A 19,562-nucleotide genomic window follows, 5' to 3' on the forward strand; every position below is an offset into this window, starting at 1 on the left:
GATTCACATGCATAAAGCTTTTCACAAGTGAAGTGTTTGTAAAATTGGCCTCTTGGTCCTCGTTCTTCCAAACAACGTGATACAGAAACGAACAAAACTTTTGGCAACAGAGAGGTTACGTTTATATTTCTGTGTAGAACGCACACCTTTACTCCAGGACTGCAGAGTATTTTTGTGTGTTTAAGTCCCCATCCAGGTTCTGAACATGGTCTCCGCTGCGAGGAGGAAGGAAGGGTACAGTTTCTTCTGGAGGACTTCTGAAGTTCCACGACTTCTATAAGCAAGGATAATCATGCCAGGGGTCAATGAAAAATGTGTTTAATCACACAACACACAACATGACTTCTTTTGGTTAGCACCGACCGTAAACTTCCATGCTTAAGCAGACCCCACTGCAAGGCTGCCAGCTGTGCTGCTCGGTCTCCCATGCCCTTTGCATTTTCCATCTAAACTGTTCGTGCCCCTTATGCAGATACACAGGTGGAAGGGAAGCTCACTGAGCTCTCATGCCCCTCCAGCAAGCAGGATGACTTTTTCCATCATAATGTCCAAGTAAATTGCATAAAGCTGTTAACATTTTTCTAGGTGACTGCATAATGTTATTGCATAAATGTCTTTGACAGATTTTTTCCCTAGAAAACAATTTAAACAGTATCAATGAATGAAAAGCAATGTACTTTATTATGTTTTATAATTTATATTTATATTAAAATCTATGGCCCGCCATAGCATTGTAGATGTATAAACCAATTTTTTGAATGGTGGGCAGATTGAAACAAATTTCTGGATTTTTCCTGTTGACGTCTCACTGCTGTGGGAAGGACAACACAATAACCCTCGCTCCTTGCAGGTAATGTCATAAAGTTGCACACTTCATGAAACCGTACATTTCTTTGCAAGAAGTTAGGCTAACAGCAATGCTGATTTTTATTCTGATGAACAAGTGACTATTTTATAATCTTGAGACAAAGTCTCTTTGCTCTACTGATGAAATATGCATTAAAACAAATCAACCATCATAATGCTAATGAATTAACAACTAATACGTAAAGAAATCGTGCTTGACTAGTTTAGTCAGTTTTAGTTGAGCCCCATTCTGAACTCACAGAAGTTGTGCACTGATACAACCAGAGGTTACAAAGGTAGCACTCCCAATTTACGAAATCCTTCAGGCTTCCCTGTTTCGAAATTTAGTTCAAATGCTTCATTTAGAGCCACTTTCAATTTCTGAATCCCTGCTTGGAAGGCCAGCCTACTCACGCACCTTACTTCAGGTGTCAGTTCTTCTCAGGTGTTCACGCACCTCGCAAAGCCCTGCTTTCACTGGGTCTCGCACTCCAAAACGCCTTTGTACGGAGCGCAGGAGAAGTCACGTAGATTCTGCATGGAAACAGTTTCATATTCATCACTATCTGCAGGGTTGACCTATTTGTCCTAACAGATGCGAGTAGAGTTTAGATTTTAAAGATCCCCTGTACAGCAAAGCCATTTTGTCGATTGAGAATGAAACACCTCCTCCCATATTTTCAACCCAGAGATGAAGTACCCTGTGGAAAGCAGAGTGACTAGGAAATTATCTTGAGAAAAAGAGTGAAACCAGCTTCTTGATTTTACCTGTTGAAGCCGTGTGCAGGCACTAAATGAATGCTGTGAATGCCGTCCATTACCATAACAAACATTACTAACTTGAAAAGGCCCTCCTGAAATAATTTATTCAATTGCAAGGTTAATGGAATTTTTAAACTTCGTCCTAATTTTGGCAGACTGAGAATATTTCACCATGCATCTTTACGTGACTTTCATGTAACAAGTCGCATCGTGTTTGGACAGGATATATTTGAGAAGTTTAATGGCACTTGGATACAATGTTTAGGGCTCCCAGCACCTTACAGCTCGAAACAGCTTTAATTACCTTGCAGCTGATGTAAGTTGGTTTTGGTGTCTTTGATTAGTTTTGAGATGAATTTAATTAGTTATTAAAATCGGCATTGAACAACATCTGGAGCACAGTGGTGTTTAAAACACCGACTCATCGCTCGGGGTGAATTTCAACTTTATGTTTTGGCACAGCTGAAATAAAACACCAGTGTCTGTGCACTGCGGGAAGAGGAGTGCGGACGCGCTCAGGCTCTTGTCCCCAGCACCCCGTGTCACCCCGCCGCCGGGCAAAGCGAGCCCTACACGTGGACTGTCCTCAGCAGAATCATTCCGAGCGGTGTTTTTGGTTTCCGACCCCTCTCCGGCCGGCAGCAAGTCCAGCCGCGGCCGTACGGCAAAGCCCCGACTTCGCGTGGAGCCGTGCCGCCGCTCTCAGCGCCTTCGGGAGCTCGGGCTGAGGGCTGGGCGCTCACCGGGGGCACCCGCCCCTTGCTACCCGCGGCCCGGGAAGCGGGCGGAGAAGATGGCGGGGGGGGGGGGGGGGGAGGAGGACTGGAAGAAACTTCTCCCCCCTCAGGGGCCGGGACCCGCCTTCCCCTCAGGACCGGGCCCGCTCCCCCTCAGGGGCTGGGACCCGCCCTCCCCTCAGGATCGGGCCCGCTTTCCCCTCAGGGGCGGGCACGCTCCCCCTCAGGGGCCGGAGCCCGCTTTCCCCTCAGGGGCCGGGACCCGCCTTCCCCTAAGGACCGGGCCCGCTTTCCCTCAGGGGCTGGGACCCGCCTTCCCCTCAGGACCGGGCCCGCTCCCCCTCAGGGGCCGGGACCCGCTTTCCCCTCAGGGGCGGGCACGCTCCCCCTCAGGGGCCGGGAGCTTTCTCCTCAGGGGCCGGAGCCCGCTTTGCCCTCAGGGGCCGGGACCCGCCTTCCCCTCAGGACCGGGCCCGCTCCCCCTCAAGGGCCGCAGCCCGCTCTCCCCTCAGGGGCCGGGACCCGCCTTCCCCTCAAGCGCCCCGCCCACCTCCCCTCAGGCGCCGGGGCCCGCCTCCCGCCCAGCCGCGGGCGGCCCCGCCCCTCCCCGCCCCACTCGCGCGGCGGCAGCCCCGAGGCGACGGGGCGGTGACGGGGGGAGGGGCGAAAGGCTCGCCCCGCCCCTCCGCCCGCGAGCCCCTCGCGCCGGGGAGCGCGCGTGCCGGCCGCGCGCCGGCACTTTGTTGTCCTCCGGGCGGCCGCCGCGGCGGGGGCAGGCGGGGCGCATGCGCGGGCCGCGAGCCTTCACTCTCCGCCCTCCCCCCGCGCTCCATCCGGGCACCGCCGCGCGAGCGCTGGCAGCCGAGGCACAACTTTTTCCCCAGGCAAAGTGAAATCAAGGCGCGGGCTCCGAGGAAATATAGTCCCTCCCGCTCGCGGCCCCGGCCGGCCCCATTGGCGGGGTAGGCGGGGGGGGGGCGGCGGGGCGGAGCGGGGGCGGCGGGGGCCGGGAGGAGGGGCCCCCCCACTTTGGCGGAAAGTGAGCGGTGAGCCCGCGTCCCCGGCCAAGAGGCGAAGAACTTGCTCTGCGGGCTGAGGAGTTGTTCCTTTCGGTTGTTGTGGCCGCTTGATTTTTTTTAATATTGTTCCTGCCATCCTTTTTTGGGGTTTTGTTTGTTTGGTTTTTTTTTCCTGGCCTGCCTTTCTTTCCTTTTTTTGTTAATTTTTTTTTCTCTCCCCCCCCGCGGAGGGCGGGGCGGCTGCCTGGCGGGTCGGTCGCAAAAGAAAGCGAGCGAGGGAGGGGGAAAAAAAAAAAAGCCAAAAAAAAAAAAAAAAAGCCAAAAAAAAAAAAAAGCCAAGAAAAGGAGGGGGGGGGGGGGGGGGGGGGGGAGAAAAAAAGCAAACAAGCCAGCCAAACACCACCAAACCAAAACCCAAACCAACCAAACAAAAAACTTCAGTCGGATCTGAAAGTGGCAGGAAAGTGCCCGGCAAGTTGCGGGGATGGAGCTGCACAGCTTGCAAGAGGCGTTAAAAGTGGAAATCCAGTGCCATCAGGTAAAAACCAGCAAACGACGAGGAAATAAAAACCCGCCCCGCGGCCCCCGGTGCTGGGCAGGGGAGAGGAGGGTCGGGGGGAGCCGGCGCTGCATGCTCACCCTGCGGGGTCTGTCGATGCGGGGAGGGGGGGGGTCCCCTCTGCCCCCCCTTCCTCCCCCCGCAATGGCGAGCACTTCGCCGAAGTAGTTTGGCTGAGTTTCTGTCTGTCTGTCTGTGCGGGGCTGCCGCTGCGGTCGGTGCTGCTGTGAGTGGGGGCGTGAGCGTGAGTGTGAGTGCGTGGCAGAGTGTGCGTGCGCGTGTGTGTGTGCGCTGGAGAGATTAGGACGAGACCTGAATATTTATGAGCTTTGCTCGAAACTGGCTCGCGGTGTTTACTTGCCTCTTTGTTCCTCACCCCCCTCCCTCCCCCGGCCGCACACATACATACATTTTAAAAAATCCATTAAACTTGAAACACTTCCTAATTCCTCCTTTTTGGGGGCTGATTTTTTTTTTTTTTTCTTTCTTTATAGAAACTAGTTGCACAGATGAAGCAAGATCCACAGGTAAATGCAGATTTTTTTTTTTTTTCTCCTTTTTCTCCTCTCCTCCAGTGTTTTATCCCTGCTGCAATAAGCGCAGTTGTGCTGGGACAGCGGGATGAGAAACTTTATCAGTAAGAGATCTCGTTTTGCAGTCTGCGCTGAGCTTTCTTGCCGAGGAGGGTGTTTGGCGTGTGCATGCTTTCGCGCGGCTGCGGTGGAACGGTTTTCGCCTTTGAACAATTTCTAGATCGCAAGTTTATTCGTTGCAGCGGGTTAGTTTGCGCTCTGCCTTTAATACGCGTCTTATTGCCGTTTTTGCAGAACGGGGATCTTAAGAAACAAATCCATGAAAGGCAATCAAGAATAGCAGCTCTTAATGAGAAACAAGTAAGGAACAGATCGATTCAGTTGTGTTTGGTTTTGCTTCTTGTCTTTACAATGCACTTTCTAAACATCCGAAAAGTGTCTGCGTTAGCTGAAAAATACCGGCAGCAGGGAATATAACATCCATTTTCCTAAGCGTAAAGTAAGAAAATGCATGTTTTCAAAATGAGGTCGTGTTCTCGGGTGTCTTGCTGGGGGAAAGAACGATTTTAGCGCTAGTAGTAAAAAGATAAGCAGTAGTTAAAACGTTAAAAAAAAAAAATGAGGCGTCCATTTTGAGTTGGTCGACATGTTTTAGGAATATGGAAAATTCTCCTGTCTTGGGCTACTTTGTGCACTTCCGTGTAATGTGCAGAGCAAGAGTTGGGAGGGAGGAGGCTGGAGCCCACTTCGGAGCCATTTCTGGGTTTGATTACAAAACTGATTTTTATTGATCACTTTATTTCTTTTCTTCTTCTTTTTTTTTTTCCCCCCTCCCTCCCCACTTGCCTTTCTCTTCCCTTGGTCTGATCTGACGTGTTAGCTTTTGATTCGAGTTCACTTAGGCACTTTCACTTTTTCTCCCCTTCCAAAAATACGGATAAAAACAGATTAACCTGTTTCAGCTGCTGGGGGGGGGGGGAAGAAACCATCAAAATAACGGAGGAGGGGAACAAAACAAACGAGAAACCTCCCTCCTTCCCCCCCCCTCCCCGCTCCCTCCCTGCCCTCCCCAAACTTTCTCATCTCTCTTTGTGCCGAGTGACCCCCGGGCCCGCTGCTCCGCCCGCGACCCGCCCCCCACCCCCCCCCCCCCCCGGGAGGAAAGTTGCCCGGCGCGGCGGGGGCAGCGGGCGTTCAGCACCGCGGACAGCGCCCGCCCCGCCGCACCGCCCCCCCGGGCCCCCGTCCCCGCGCTCGGGACTGCCCGTGCGGGAAGGGCAGGCGACAAAGCCAGCGGGGGGATCCGCCAGCTGGAGACCCCCCCCTCCGTGGGCCAACTTTCCGCCCCTCAGCCCTACCCCCCCCCCGTCCCCGGGGGGGGCGCGGCCGTGCGGAGCTCCCCTCCCCTCCCCGGGCTCCCGGCCCCGCCGTTCCTCCGGAATGCGGCGGCGCTGCCCGTTCAGCACCGGGGACAGCGCCCGCGGGGTGCCGGGCTGCCCCCCCCCCCCCCACACGGGCGGGGGGGGGGGGGGCGGGGGGGGGCGGGGGTGCGGTGCCGCCCCGCTCCCCCCCCCCCCGCCCTCTCGAACCATTTCGGGTTGTTTCGCTGCGTTCCGCCGGAGTTGCGGTTGAAGTTGGGAAGCGCTCTGACCTGTGCCCGGGGGGGGGGGTGGGGCGGCTCTCCCCCGCCCTCTCCCTCCCGGGTCGCCGCGATCGGGATCTGTCCGCGCTCTCAGTTTGGTAGTGGAAGCTTCCATTTTGTGAGGAAGGGGGTGCCGGCTTCTGCTAACATGGAGAAAAGTCTGCGGAGTTTGAGGGTGGGGGAGGGGGCCCCATTCATGCCGAGCATTACCATTTTGATTGCTTTGATGCCGTTTTTGGAGGGGGGAGGGGACAGAATGCCCTACTCAGCAGAGCACAAAGATGTTTAATCACTGTGTGGAATCAAATCAGATACTTTCTTTCTCAAAGCAGATCTGACGCTACGTGATAGCTGAGGGCTGTTAGTCCTTTTCTTGCAGTGTGAAACAGCAAGTTGTTGACTCTAATGCTGCTACACTGGGTAGGAGATTTTTATTTTTCCTTTAAAGAAGGTAACAGCCTTTAGTGCAACAATGCATCTTTACGCGTTCTTTCTTCAAGATGGAAATAGTTTCACTGTTCCAAGTGGGCATTTAGAACGTACATTTGATCATTTCCCGCTGTATTGTGGCAACTGTTTCAAGGCTGTTTAAATTTTTATGACGATAGTAAATGAGAAGCTATTTATTATGTGTCATGCTGGAATTTAGATAAGGCAGGGAGACGCATTTGAAAACGCGGTTTGAAGGTTCTGATTCAGCTCGGTGAAAAAGGTTTTTTGCTTGCGCAACATATTTACGTATAATCCAAACTAACTAGTATGTTACGTGTCATCGTATGTTTATGACTTGCCCCTCTCATAATCTTATAAACAAATGTATGAACTGTGAAGTAACGAAACATAAAATACTAAAATTCGGTAAACGGCAAATTTGGCCTAGCAGGAAACCTGCTATTTTTAGGCGAAACCCGACATTTCTTTTACTGATTTCAACACCCTGTGCAATGAGAGCTCATAAACAAGAGGCTAGCTGGTGAAGAGGGGTCCTCTCGCTTCGTGCTGCCACCCCTGGGGGCCTCAGCCGAAATCTTTCTTAGGTCACAAGTGAAATGAGTTTGGAGGTCTTAGCCTTTGACCAAGTCACAAAACCATCGTGTAACTTTGCAGACTCACTATAATTAGTAGTCACTCCTTAGGTAATGGCTTTTAAATGAACTGTCAGTCCTGGAGGGCATGAAGAAGGTGCACTGAAGGGTGCTGAGACAATAGACAGGCTAATGTTGGAGCCCTCTTAGTGGTTTCAAGCTCTCCCTTTTGTGGCTATGGCAAAACACTGATGTAAACTCAAGTAGGCAGTGTAAGCAGGGAGGTTATTTTTACATATGTATTTACATTCCTTCCCTCCTTGCCCCCCCCGAAGATTTGTTTAGGCACGACTAATTCATAATTCAATAATGTATACCTATGATTGTGCATGCACTGAATACAAAAGATGCTAAAATTGCATTTCAATTAAACTGCACATGTGGATGATGAAAGAGATAGTAAAATGACTGGATGATCACATCATCCACATCTGTTAGAAATACGGCAGGAGGGAGTGTTATCTTTCAGTACCCCCGTTCATCAGTTTTCCGTTGTAGCCATTGGCATCCTGGCAATATTTCCTTTTCTTGGGAGCTACAAATAAAGGCAGAAAGAACTGAATGACAAACTCCACTTTTGGTGAGTGAGGCAGATGTATGAAGTAGACCTTTATACACGGTTGGGTTTTAAGTTGCAACCTAATTAAAGATCCCTGGCCAGCCATCCATGTTTCTTTTATGTTGGTGGTTTACAGAAACAGGGAATCAAATGTAGTTTTAATATTTTCCCAGTGTTTTCAGATAAGTACCGTAGAGCCATCATTTTCATTATTGAAATGGCGCAGCTTCAGTCGATACTTAATTTGGCATCCTACTCCGGAAGACAAAAGTTGGACTTTTGTTAGAGGTGTATCTTTCTTGTACTGTGGTTTTGATGAATTGTAATAGCGTTTGAGAGTGGGTTACCTCTTCTTTAACAAGATATGATGTGTGAAGACTCCATTAGTTGGTCCAGTGGTTTTACACCTTCAATCTACAGCACATGCAGAGCAGCGGTAACATTTTTATCTAAATTGTCAAGCAACAAGCATTTATATGTAAATAAAAGAGCTATCATAAGAGCCAGCATTGGCCTTAAAAGCACGCCAGAGGTGTTCTGCTGCGTGTGTTTCTTGCTTTCGTTATGTCCTTAAAGAGTCATTAAGGGTCTTTTAATTTCAGAAAGTTGTCTCTTATTAATTCATAGATCAAGATAAAGAAAGAAACAAATCTTTAACCTCCAGGCGGAAGTTCTTGTTACTGACACAAGTATTAGGTGGTAAGCCAGGTCTTAAAAATTAACAATGAGTGTGTGTGCGCCACTATATTTTTAACTGCTATGAACTCTGAATTCAGACAGCCTGTCCTGGAGCTCGGTAATAAAAATATGTCTTCCTGAAAGACATTATGTGTATGCCATTCATTTGTGCACTGCCTCATTTCTTTACCATAATTTACTATCTATGCAGAAAATCAACATTAGTTTCAGGCAGAGTCTCCCAGCCTGTGTTATTGCTGGTTTGTAGTTTTGGGTAGCATATCTGAAATTAAATCGCTGACTGTGTTTTGCCTCTGGTGATCACCAGCAAAGCCTGTTTGTGGAAAGTGTTAGCCTTCTTAAAATTTAAGTACAGTTCTTATTCAAGTTGTTGGAAGCGATTTAGCTCAAGATGTCTGGTTTTACTGACGTTGTGTCTTTGTTTTGAGGAAAAGGAGGAAGTGCTTTTTTTGGTTTGTTGAAATTCATGCTGCGCAGTGCCTGGAAGTGGTGGCATTGTTTACATGCTAAAGGGGAAATTATTGATACTCGGAGAAGCTCAGTGTTTGTTACGGCTGGGCACTTTCAAAATTGTTGAAGTAAAGTAGGGGGTTATAAGCTGCACTGAAAACTGAGGTAAAACCTGAAAGGCATTTTCAAATCTCGTTGAACATAATGTCAAACTCCGTCCCGAGGTTCATGCAGCACTTCTGTTTCTTGTGGCAAGAACTGTGTCTGTGCACGCTCATCCCGGCGGAATTTGGCTGGAAGGGCCTTACTGAGCACTTGCTGGAGTGGAGGCAGGCAGGGTGATGAGCTCCCAGTTGAAGCATTAAACTTTTCAATCACTGCACTGAGTCTTTAAACACAAAGACAACAGGTATTAAAGAGAGGCTTGATTCTGCAGTTCATCCACACATTGAGGTCCCGCTGACTTTGCTGGCAAACCTGGCAGAATCAAGTGAACTTAGTGGATCAAAGTAAAGATTAGTTCTGGACTGTAATTCAGAAAGCTGAAGTTCCCCCCAGCCCCCTAGAATCAGCCAGTAATTTATCGGTTGCTTTGCCATCGGTAGAAAAAGTGACAAAACTGGGGCAGAATTTACTTTCAGCTCCTTGGAGGAGGAAGTTGGGAATATAGTTTGCAGAATGGCAACCCTAGCATTCTGTTTGTGCTCTCAGTAGTACCATGTGGAGATTCCCTGTTCATATTGGGGGAAAAGGGTAATAAAGAACATTTTCATAGTGGTGAAACACAATGGAAATATGTCTACTGGTGGCTTTCTGCCTTCTGTTAGGTTACCCTTATAAGATTCATGAAAATTGCACATCCATGATGGAAATGTGTACTGGAGGGCGTTAGACCCACCTTTTGTTTGGTAGCTGCTTGACTGGCGTGTAAAATGCTATTTTGTTCCAGCATTTTTCTTTGACTGTACAGTATATCACTTGGCAGGGCTAAGAGTTGAAAAGTGAGTGTTACGTTCATTCTAACCATTTTTAAAGAGTTCACTTTGATATTTTAGCCACTTAAAACACCTGCTGTCAGAACAGTACAATTGATTTCAATTAACTTTGAATTTCTTCAATAAGATGACTCTTATAATAACTCCAGTAATCCCATGATGCCTCATTAGAGGAGCTGGCTATGATGGTTATCCCTGTGATTTAGCAATTTTTTCCTTACAATGCCTTTGTCTATTCAGAAAATAGAATTGTGCCAACAGTACCTTTTTATTTCACTTCTGGTTTTACAGTAACAGTACTTGCTACCTGTTACACATTGTAAAATATCTAATTTGTACTTGCAGCAAACAGGTATTTGTTCAGATGCACACAATACTTTGGTAGGGAGACCCTTTCAAAGGAACTTTAGTTCTGTGTAGGATCTCTACGTCTCGGAGTTAGAATTTGTTTTGACTTTTCAGTGGATGCTTGGACAGTTAAAAGCGGTGCTTCTGCAGGAGCCTTTGTCGAGAGCTCTGGTTTAGTGGAACACGTTCTCCGCTGGTTTGTGCCGTGTGTGCAGCTCATCCAGAACAGTGTGTCACGTCAGATCTTTACGCCAGTTCACCTTGCTTCAGGATCTGGCCCACTGACTCATTCTGCTTGTGGAAGAAAAGGAGAATGGGTCTCTGAATGTCTCCTTTCTGTAGCATGATGCTAGAGAAGGAGTTTTGAATGGTGATTTTAAATCATATTTCCAATGGGATACTGCATCATTCTAAACCCTTCTGGTATGTTCAAGTAGAGAAAATCCCTTTTCATCTCATTCCATATTTGATTTTCAAGTTGAAAGCATGAAGGCGTATAAAGACACGTTAATACAGAATTACTTTTAACTTTTCCCCCTATGCCTTTCTCTCTGTGATCAAAGATAAAATATGCAGTATTTTCGTACTCGATTATAAAATGAAACCTCCCTCTCCCCTCCGCCCCCCAAACCAAAATCTGAAGCATCAACACAATTTCTGATCAATAGAGTTAAAGGGTAGAAGTTTGCAAATCAATAAGACGAGGCTGTGGTAAATGGTGTCTGTGTGGCCGCGATGTCAAAGAGGGCAATTTGTTGGAAGTGAGGGAAGTATAAAAACGGGCTGCAAGTTTAAGATAAGAACAAAGAAGAACAAAAAAAAGAATTGGACTAATTGAAATGCAAATTTGTCTTTCTGCCATTAAAGTAGACAGTTATTTCAGCCTAACAGACTCATATTTGGTCTGTCCAATCCGTGGTGTTCAGTCACCTTAAACACACTTCCTTTATGTACATGTGTGTAAATGTATGTGTGTCTTTTTTTCTAACTTAAGGTGGTGCTACTTTTTTATTTGGAAATGTTCTTCTTGAGCCAAAATGTACTTCCTTAAACACGCTTTCTCCCCCCCCCCCCCCCCTTTTTGAATCAGCTACTTATTGTTATGTAGTAGCAATTTCCAGAGTGTCATATGAAATTGCTGATGCGGCTTAGTTCTAGCTACAACCTGCGACCGCCAATAGCGAGCATCTATTGACATCTAATGTGTACCACAGGGCTTTTTTGCACCTGTACAGGCAGACCCTTCTGGTTAATATACAGAGACAGTGGAAAAATAGGAGGGCGTATTTTCTTTTTTTAACCCGTGGAGGAGTCAGTACATATCCGAGTTTAAACTACAAAATGACCCTGTTGACGGAAAGAAAGTAAAGCAGAGAACTGGCCCTAAATGCAGCTGCAGTAAAATCGAAACAATAAGTATCTCTGTAGAGATGATGGGTGGTGTTAATTTGACTTTTTGAGAGGCAAATCTGATTTTCGGAGTTGGAATGTAGTCCGAAGAGCCTGGGCGTTGAGGCTGTGGCAAGAAGGGTGCATTCACCTGAAAGTTTGTCCGATTGCTTGTGTTTGATCAAGAGAACCATCCAATTGGTCTTGAAACAGAAGTTAAATCTATGTAGTGTGTAGGTCACTTTCCTTCCCACGTTGGTTTAACTTGATCGTGTTGGTACTTTGTGATGCAGCTTACCCTTACCCAGGGAGAGGAGATACAAAAGCCTTTCTGCACAAACTCAGCTGTTGATGACAAATCTTACAAGGTTGCAGAAAGTGAAAATGTGTATTACATTTTGATTAACATGAGTCAAGTGAGAATCATTGATATTTTTGACATGCAGCGAAGATTAACTTGCATTTTCTATTATTTTCTGTTTTTCTAGAGCATTTTGAATCAGCTAAGATTGCTTAGAGATTTATTGGCGAACCGAAGCTTTTCTAAGAATGAGAAAGATGAGAGAAGCTTCCATTCTCAGAGATGTACAGACTGGAGTGTCTCTCTGTATAAATGTGCGTGTGTGTGTGTGCTTGTGTGGTTGGGTGTGCGCATAAGGTCTTTCTCTTTGATATCATTCAGGCAGAAAGCCAATATGCGCATGTAAATGAGCCTGAAAATGTAATTAAAAATATATACATACTGGGGACTGTGATACAGAATTGAATATGAGATGCAGGTTACAAAGTGACAAGTAACATTTCCTCTATAATCACTGATACTAGCTCTCATCTGTGATTTATGCATCTCGTGTGTTATTAAGTGCCAAACAGATAAATGCTGGAATTATTTCTTAAGTTATAATTTCACCACAGTGAGTGAATGCAAAGTATGTCTTGCCCATTCTTTTCCCCTCAACCCAAACAAAAGCCAAAATACACCTACCATGAAAATGTTACTACGGAGACTAAAAGTATTTTATGTAAGGTCAGATAAAGACCTCTTTGACAACATCTTTCCTGGCAGTAAATTGTGACAAAATAGACTTACTTGTGTCATTAATGTATCAAGATCAAGGAAATTCTGCAAATCGTTAGCACACAGCTAGCAGCTCGTATACAGATGGAAAAAGATAAAAGATTGCCAGGCGAAAGACATAAACAATCTCGGCCTTTATTTCAGTGTAGATGACAAAGGCTCGCACACAAAAGCTTACACAAGAGGCGTCTCAGAAACTCCAAACTTTAGTCAGGAAGCCAATTTTCTTTGCCTGGAAGGTATTTCCTAAAAGTTAGGTTAGAGTGCTGGCTGCGGAAGCTGACATTGCTGCTCTCCAGCTCGGGGAGAAGCTACTTGGAAAAGCTTTAGTTTGCATTTAAAAATACAAGTGGAATCCAGATGTGTTTCTATCAACAGCTCCGTAGCCCATAAATATATACAGCCTAAGCCAGTGCCTTATTTACGTTATTTTATTAACATTCATTGCTGAGTGGGCTTGAATGGAGCACAATGTCTCATATAGAGGATCTAATTATAAACACAAGGGACAGAACCAAATAAGCAGTCTTTAAAGGGAAAAGAGTCTGGCAGCTTTGTTTAAAGTGTCCTTTAATGAACTTCTTTAGCAGCTTGTATCTTAGCAACACATTTTATTACATACCAGTGTGGGAGAAGCAGTTTGCAGATGGAGTTGCACACAGTAATTTATTCCCCCCGCCCCCCCCCCCCCCTTCTTTTTTTCCCTTTTTTTTCCCTACTTCTCTGTGGTGACTCAACTGGAATGTGCAGAGTAGTTTTTCTAACACGGATAGCTCACTCGAAATCCCGGATGGGTTCATTTGTATCTGTTCCGTTTTGTTAGTTGATGAAAAAGGCATTTAGCATGGTAAATACGTAGTGATTTCGCCTGCTCTTAGAAATTCAGATATGACTGTTTTGAGTAGGCATGGATTTCAATGAAAAGCAACCCAAGCTTCTTTCAGTGCACTTTTTTCCGTGTGTGTCTTCCACTCGGCGCCAGTCCTCGTTGCACAAACAAACGGGCTTCCCAATTTGAAGGTTATTTACTCTCCGTTGTTACGTGGGATTGTTTTAGTTGATCGTCGTTTGCTCCTCTGAAACTAATTGGAATAGAACAGCGACAGCAACATTTGCAATCTTTTTTCCTTCTTCTTAGAAAAAACCTGGCACTTAGACTGCAAATATGTAAAAAAATAACTGTTGTTTTAAAATCAGTTGGAATACTGCACTGCTGTCACTCCTTCCACTGACCTATGGTGCTTATCTTTGCCGAAGGAAATACTTTTTGTTCTCTCCATTACCAACTGCGGGCTAAGTTCTGCTTGTGTGTTTTGAGTGAAAAAGTCTGTGAGTAGCTTTTTTCAGTAGGATCTGTTGAGGAATGCAGTACTAATGAAGATGCGTATGAGCAATAGAATCTAGACTTCATTATTTTTTTCTCATAAATTAAAGGGAAAAAATGCCTTTTGTGAGCAAACTAAATACCGTTCAGGTCAATTTACATTTTCTGCTGGCTAGGCAGGTGTAAATCCAGAATTATATTTCCCTGGAGTTCACTGGAGTTACCCAGAGTTCGCACTCACGTGATTGATAAAAATCAGAATCTGTCCAGAAGGAGAAAAGCAGGCGAGGAGAGGAGAGGGCGGAGGAAGGCAGTCCAGAGCGATAGGAGAACCCACAGGAGATGGAGATTGTTAGCTTACAGATACTGCTCTTGGGGGTGGTTTCGTTAAACTTCTGTTAAGAGCTAATATGTTAGGGGTTGATATTAAAAAACACAAAAGCCGTCCATTTCATGAAGTCCATTGATATTTGCCGGCAGACAGGAGGTGGTTTTTGAAAGAGGTTGAATTGTTTCTTTGCTTCCCATTGGTTGAATGTAAATGCGTTTCCATTAACTGGCAAACTGCTACGTTTCTGGAGTCCTTAGTTCAGAACAGAAGTTTCCTTTCCCTCCAAAATATGGAGGGATGGATTTGACTGCAGTTTTCTGTTTTCAGTATGTCGGGCGACACACTGCCTGTTGTCCCCTTTGGATCTGCAAGATCTCAGCCTAAGTAGGAGCATAAAAGAAATCCTTTGAACTTGAAGAACAGAAAGTGTACCACAACTGGAGGAGTAAAAGACACAGTCCCACCTCCCTTTAAAACGCTGTGATATTAGACCCAAAACAGAAGGATGTCCTCTGAAGCCAAAAGTGATTAAGCTGCCATGTGATTAACTTAATTTTTTCTTCGCAATTCAGTCCGCTGTTTATTAACTTAAATTGAATTGAAAAATCTCCAAGCTGGAGGAATGCGTCAGAATCTTGCACGATCACCAGGATTAATGATGACAGCCTGAGCTGTCGGACAAGCTAAATCACGAAATTCACAATATTGCTAGACAAAGGGGTGATATGTTTGTCTGCAGCTGCCTTGGCCGTAAGGGAAGGGACCAGCAGTTTCCGGTACGATTCACGTCCCCCGTCGTGAGAAATAGTATTTATGCCATGCACAACATTTGAAGACTATGTCTCAGGATCATTTTTTTTTTTTTTTTAATATGGTAGTGCTGGGAATATTTAAGTGAGGTATAAAAGCAAGAGTTCTTCACATATTTAGAAATTTCCTTTGGAAATGTTGTGGTAACAGAACAAAATGAAGAACGTCGTTGTTTTCTGAAACATTTAGGAAGCAATTAGGAACCCGTGTATCAGATTGGCCAAAACAAATCAACTGGCTGCAGTTGTTCATTTTTCCTTCAATAAAGAAAGAAAATATTGGTTTTTTTCCAGAAGCACAAACATTTCCGGAAACTTCTTTAACCCTCTGAGCGCTAGCACTGCACCTCGTTGCAGTAATACTTTTACTAAGGGAAACTTAAAGGAACTTCCATCCCCACGTGAAGCAAAGCCTCATTTATAAACACGAGCAGGAACAATAGCAATCGGAGTGCACTCTGCATGAATAATATCACTGAGGGGTGTGAAAAGCCTATGATTTTCATATGCCAAACTCGGTGTGGGAGTGCAGCATTCAGCTGATTTTTTGACACTGGGGATTCGTCCCTTCTCCCCACGTAGATGTGCAAACATACACGGCCAGAGGACTAGCACTGATGATTGAAGAGGGAAGTCAGCAGCAGCTCCTGTGCAGTGATGTGGAGACTCAGATGTAAATTCGTAAAACTGATGGAACTCACGTTGAAATCTAGACTTACACTTGGCTTTAATCTGTACCTTAAGAAGGTGGAGGAAAGGCTGAAGATCTGTTTTAAGAATAGAGTTTGCACATCTGTCCGTATTCTTGGCTGTGAGTCTGATTTTGTTTGCATTTGTGAGTTTTTAAGTCAGAGAGGTTACGAGGTCTTCAGTATAAACTCACATTTTTGGCACCTTTCACAGAATGTTGGGGGTTGGAAGGGACCTCTGTGGGTCACCCAGCCCAAGCAGGGTCACCCAGAGCAGGCTGCACAGCACCGTGTCCAGGCGGGGCTGGAATATCTCCAGAGAAGGAGACTCCACAGCCTCCCTGGGCAGCCTGGGCCAGGGCTCCGTCACCCTCAGAGGGAAGAAGTTCTTCCTCATCTTCAGCTGGAGCTTCCTCGGCTTCAGTTTGTGCCCATTGCCCATTGCCCCTTGTCCTGTCGCTGGGCACCACTGGAAAGAGTCTGGCCATAACTAGAGGAGAAACAACACTGATCTTTTAAAACACATTATACTTATCCCCTTGTCCTGGGTTTGGCTGGGATGGGGTTAATGCTCAGGAGAAGCTGGTTGGGCTGGCCCGAACAGCCAATCACACGGGGTATTCTATACCATGTGACCTCATGCTCAGTATTTAAGCAGGGAACTGGCTGAAGGAAGGGCATTTGCTACTCAGGAGCCAGCAGAGCATCAGGTGGTGAGAACGTTGCATGCTGTATGTTCTTTTTATCAGTGTTACTGTTATTGCTTTCTTCTCCTTTTGCAATTGTGTTACCCTGTTCTCATCCCAACCCACGAGTTTTGCCTTTTCCTTCCGATTCTCCTCTCTGTCCCGCCAGGAAGGGGAAGGAGTGAGGGAGCCACTGCGTGGTTCTTTGTTGCCAGCTGAGGCTGAACTGCAACACTCCTTAAATATAAACATAAAAATACTCCCCCATATTAAAACATGAAATCAGATACTTAAATGTAATAGCAACAAACAATGTGCAAGCAAATCCAAAAATGCTGAAAAGAGGGAGAGTCTCTGGAACTGCCAGTCGTGGTGGGTGTCCCCACACGCTCCTCAGCTGGCTCACTCTTTCTGCTTATATAGTGTGACAGGGATTTTACACAATTACACACGCGAAGACTAACCAGACTTGGTCACCAGCTCCAGAACTGTCGTGGTGAATGCCTAGCCCAACACTTCAAACTCCAGCTGTGACGTGGTGATAAAATGCTTCAGCTTTGCGCAAACAGACCAGCCTTTTGCAAGCTCTGTCCGTCTCTTCTCATTTAATTACTTACAATGATTAAAATACTTTTTTTTCCGGGACTAAGAAATTTATGTACCTTAAGCCTGACTTTAGTAAAAGTGATGTAGTCTGCTTAAAAGATTAGTTATATGTAATTTTTTTGTTTCAGAATAAGTGCTTCACTAAAACCCCCGTTAAAAGTTGCAAAGAAAAAACAAGATTTTACTGTCTTGAACCTAACTAGCAAATAGTGAAAAAGATAGGATTTGTTCTTCCATTTTATTTATTTCATAACACTTTTACATGTTCTGCAAGGCTTTCAGCGTTTCAGGTTTTACTCCTAAGCTCAAGTCAAAAAAAGTTTTAAGTCAAGTTTGCTTCATGCTAAATAGAAATCCACAATGTAAGTTTTGTGGACTGAGAAGACAAAAGTGTTTTTATGAACTAGAGATAATACTTTTTGAGCTAGCCATTGCTTCTGCCATTCACAGAAGTCAAAAACTGAAAAAAGCAGTCTTATATTAAACCCCCAAATCAGATGGTGGTTTTAATTTGCTGTGCCCACCACAGTGCAAGTAATAATCACAGTTTTATCAACCTTTACAAACATGAAATTCCTCTTTCTGTCAGAGCTCTTGATAAAGTACTAAGTAAAGAACAAGCCCTTTATTTTGTCCTGACCCATACAGACTCTTTGGTGTGTCTCCATCAGACACCCAGGCTACAGTGAGCAATGAAAGCAGCCCGGACCCCAGAGTGATAAAGCTTCTATGATTTCTCAAGCAGCAGTGACAAAGAGTCTGCAACTGTTTTTTTCATTAGATACGTAGCTTCTGATTTCAGATTTGCTTGGATTAATGCAATTTCTTATTCATTTATGAGAAGCATTACCTTTACCCTTTTCCCTGTAGCAGTACAAAGCATGAGATTGAAACATGAGCTGCAAAACACAACAATTAGTATTTAGATATACAGTTTTTATTTACGAGACTAAATCTGGATTTAAGCTCTGGATTTCAGGCCTCTTGGTGGAAAAATTTTGGCTATAGGCAGTTATTTTCTTTTTTTTTCCTCTTGTATTTTCTTAATTAAAGTCTTTCTCCTAAAGGTGCTGAACTGTAACCTCTTTGGATCTGGGTCTGTCTTTGTCTGGTGTGCGTTCAGGGTTTGGCTTAATGAGTTTCTCTTCTAGGACTCCCAGACCATAAGATAATGCAAGAAGTGAGTAGTAAATTGAAGGCAACAGTAGCTGAAATTTAGCCATACGCAGTGGCAGAATAAACTTTCCCCAAAACTCATCTTTGAGTGTCTTTTTGCCAAATATGTTACAAATATAGAGCAAGCAAGCTGGAATTCTCCTGGCTTAGACTGGCTGTGGTGGTCCATTCCATCCACTGTTATGGGTTTGTTATCCTATAAATATGAAAAATAAAGAAAATAATAGATATAGTTATTTTTTTAATGTTGAGTTGTTGGGGTTTTTCGCAGTTCAGTCCCCGGTTGCTCTTTGAAATTGCCACCTATTAAACTGAGGGCTGTCAAATGTTAATGATGGATTTCATAAGGCGATCCAACGTCCTGAAAGCTGGACTGAAATCCGCTAATGTATTTCCTGAAGATCTTTCTGCTGTGGGACACCTTTTAGTTCTACAAGTGCTAGCTGGGCACAGTGGTGAGCAAAAGCTTTGTCTATAATTACAGTTTCTGATAGTCTTCAATTTTGCATCACCATTTGGGAAAAAGTAAATAAAAAGAAGGAAAAGGTATGGCGTGCCTCGGATCAAGATTTTGTAGTTTTGTTTGGTTCAGTTGACACTGTTGGTACTTCCCAAGCATCTGCACATAACTTCCCCCACCATCCCCAAACTACGTGTTTTAAAAAAAAGGTCCTAAATTGGCCAACCACTAATACAATGTTTGACCTGATCGCTAAGATTCTTACTCTTTCATTAAGGTGGTTTCAACTGAAGCCAATGTTAGTTTGCCGATGGTCTTTCTCTAAAGACTGTGGCTAAACCTTTCGATTTTGGTGTCACTTGCTGTTATATCTTCTGAAAATAGCTTTAAAAATGTTCTTCCAGAACAAAGTCTGAATAATAACTATCTGAAAGTTACTATGTATTTACTTAACAATTCACTATTGCTTGAAAAAGATCTTTTGATCATCAGATACTTCTGTATTCATCAGCTGGGCTGATGTGACCTATCATGTAAATACATAAAGCTTTAAAATGCGTAGTCCTCCCCAGACTGGACACATACATGACCTGAGGTTTGTTAAAATGCGGATTCTTGGCACTCAGAGTCTGTTGGATTGTGATCCACTGAAGGAATTTTACCTTCCTGGGTTAAGGATCCATTAGGTAGGAACAATTCCTCCAAAGTCATTACACTGTTCTGAACTTAGAAAGGCTTGGAATTGTCATTGATGGAGTACTGGACTTCCGTGGGAGTCTG

The 19,562-nt window shown here is 45.1% G+C and overlaps 1 protein-coding gene across 4 annotated transcripts in view; it reads left to right on the forward strand.

Annotated features, from left to right (window-relative positions):
• Nucleotides 1–3,753: 3,753 nt before the first annotated feature.
• PHF21B (PHD finger protein 21B) overlaps nt 3,754–19,562 on the forward strand; it is a 163,418-nt gene continuing 147,609 nt past the window's right edge. For 2 of the 4 annotated variants that reach the window (XM_075442808.1, XM_075442814.1), the window contains exons 1-2: nt 3,754–3,902; nt 4,418–4,450. In XM_075442808.1, the coding sequence (XP_075298923.1) occupies nt 3,849–3,902; nt 4,418–4,450 (87 nt within the window). In that variant the 5' untranslated portion in view covers nt 3,754–3,848. Of the gene's footprint in view, nt 3,903–4,417; nt 4,451–4,735; nt 4,817–19,562 lie in introns of those variants that run through there. The other 2 variants (XM_075442800.1, XM_075442823.1) reach the window with 2 other exon arrangements.

Source organism: Opisthocomus hoazin, chromosome 1 (assembly GCF_030867145.1).
Source record: "Opisthocomus hoazin isolate bOpiHoa1 chromosome 1, bOpiHoa1.hap1, whole genome shotgun sequence".
Classification (NCBI taxonomy): Eukaryota; Metazoa; Chordata; class Aves; order Opisthocomiformes; family Opisthocomidae; genus Opisthocomus; species Opisthocomus hoazin.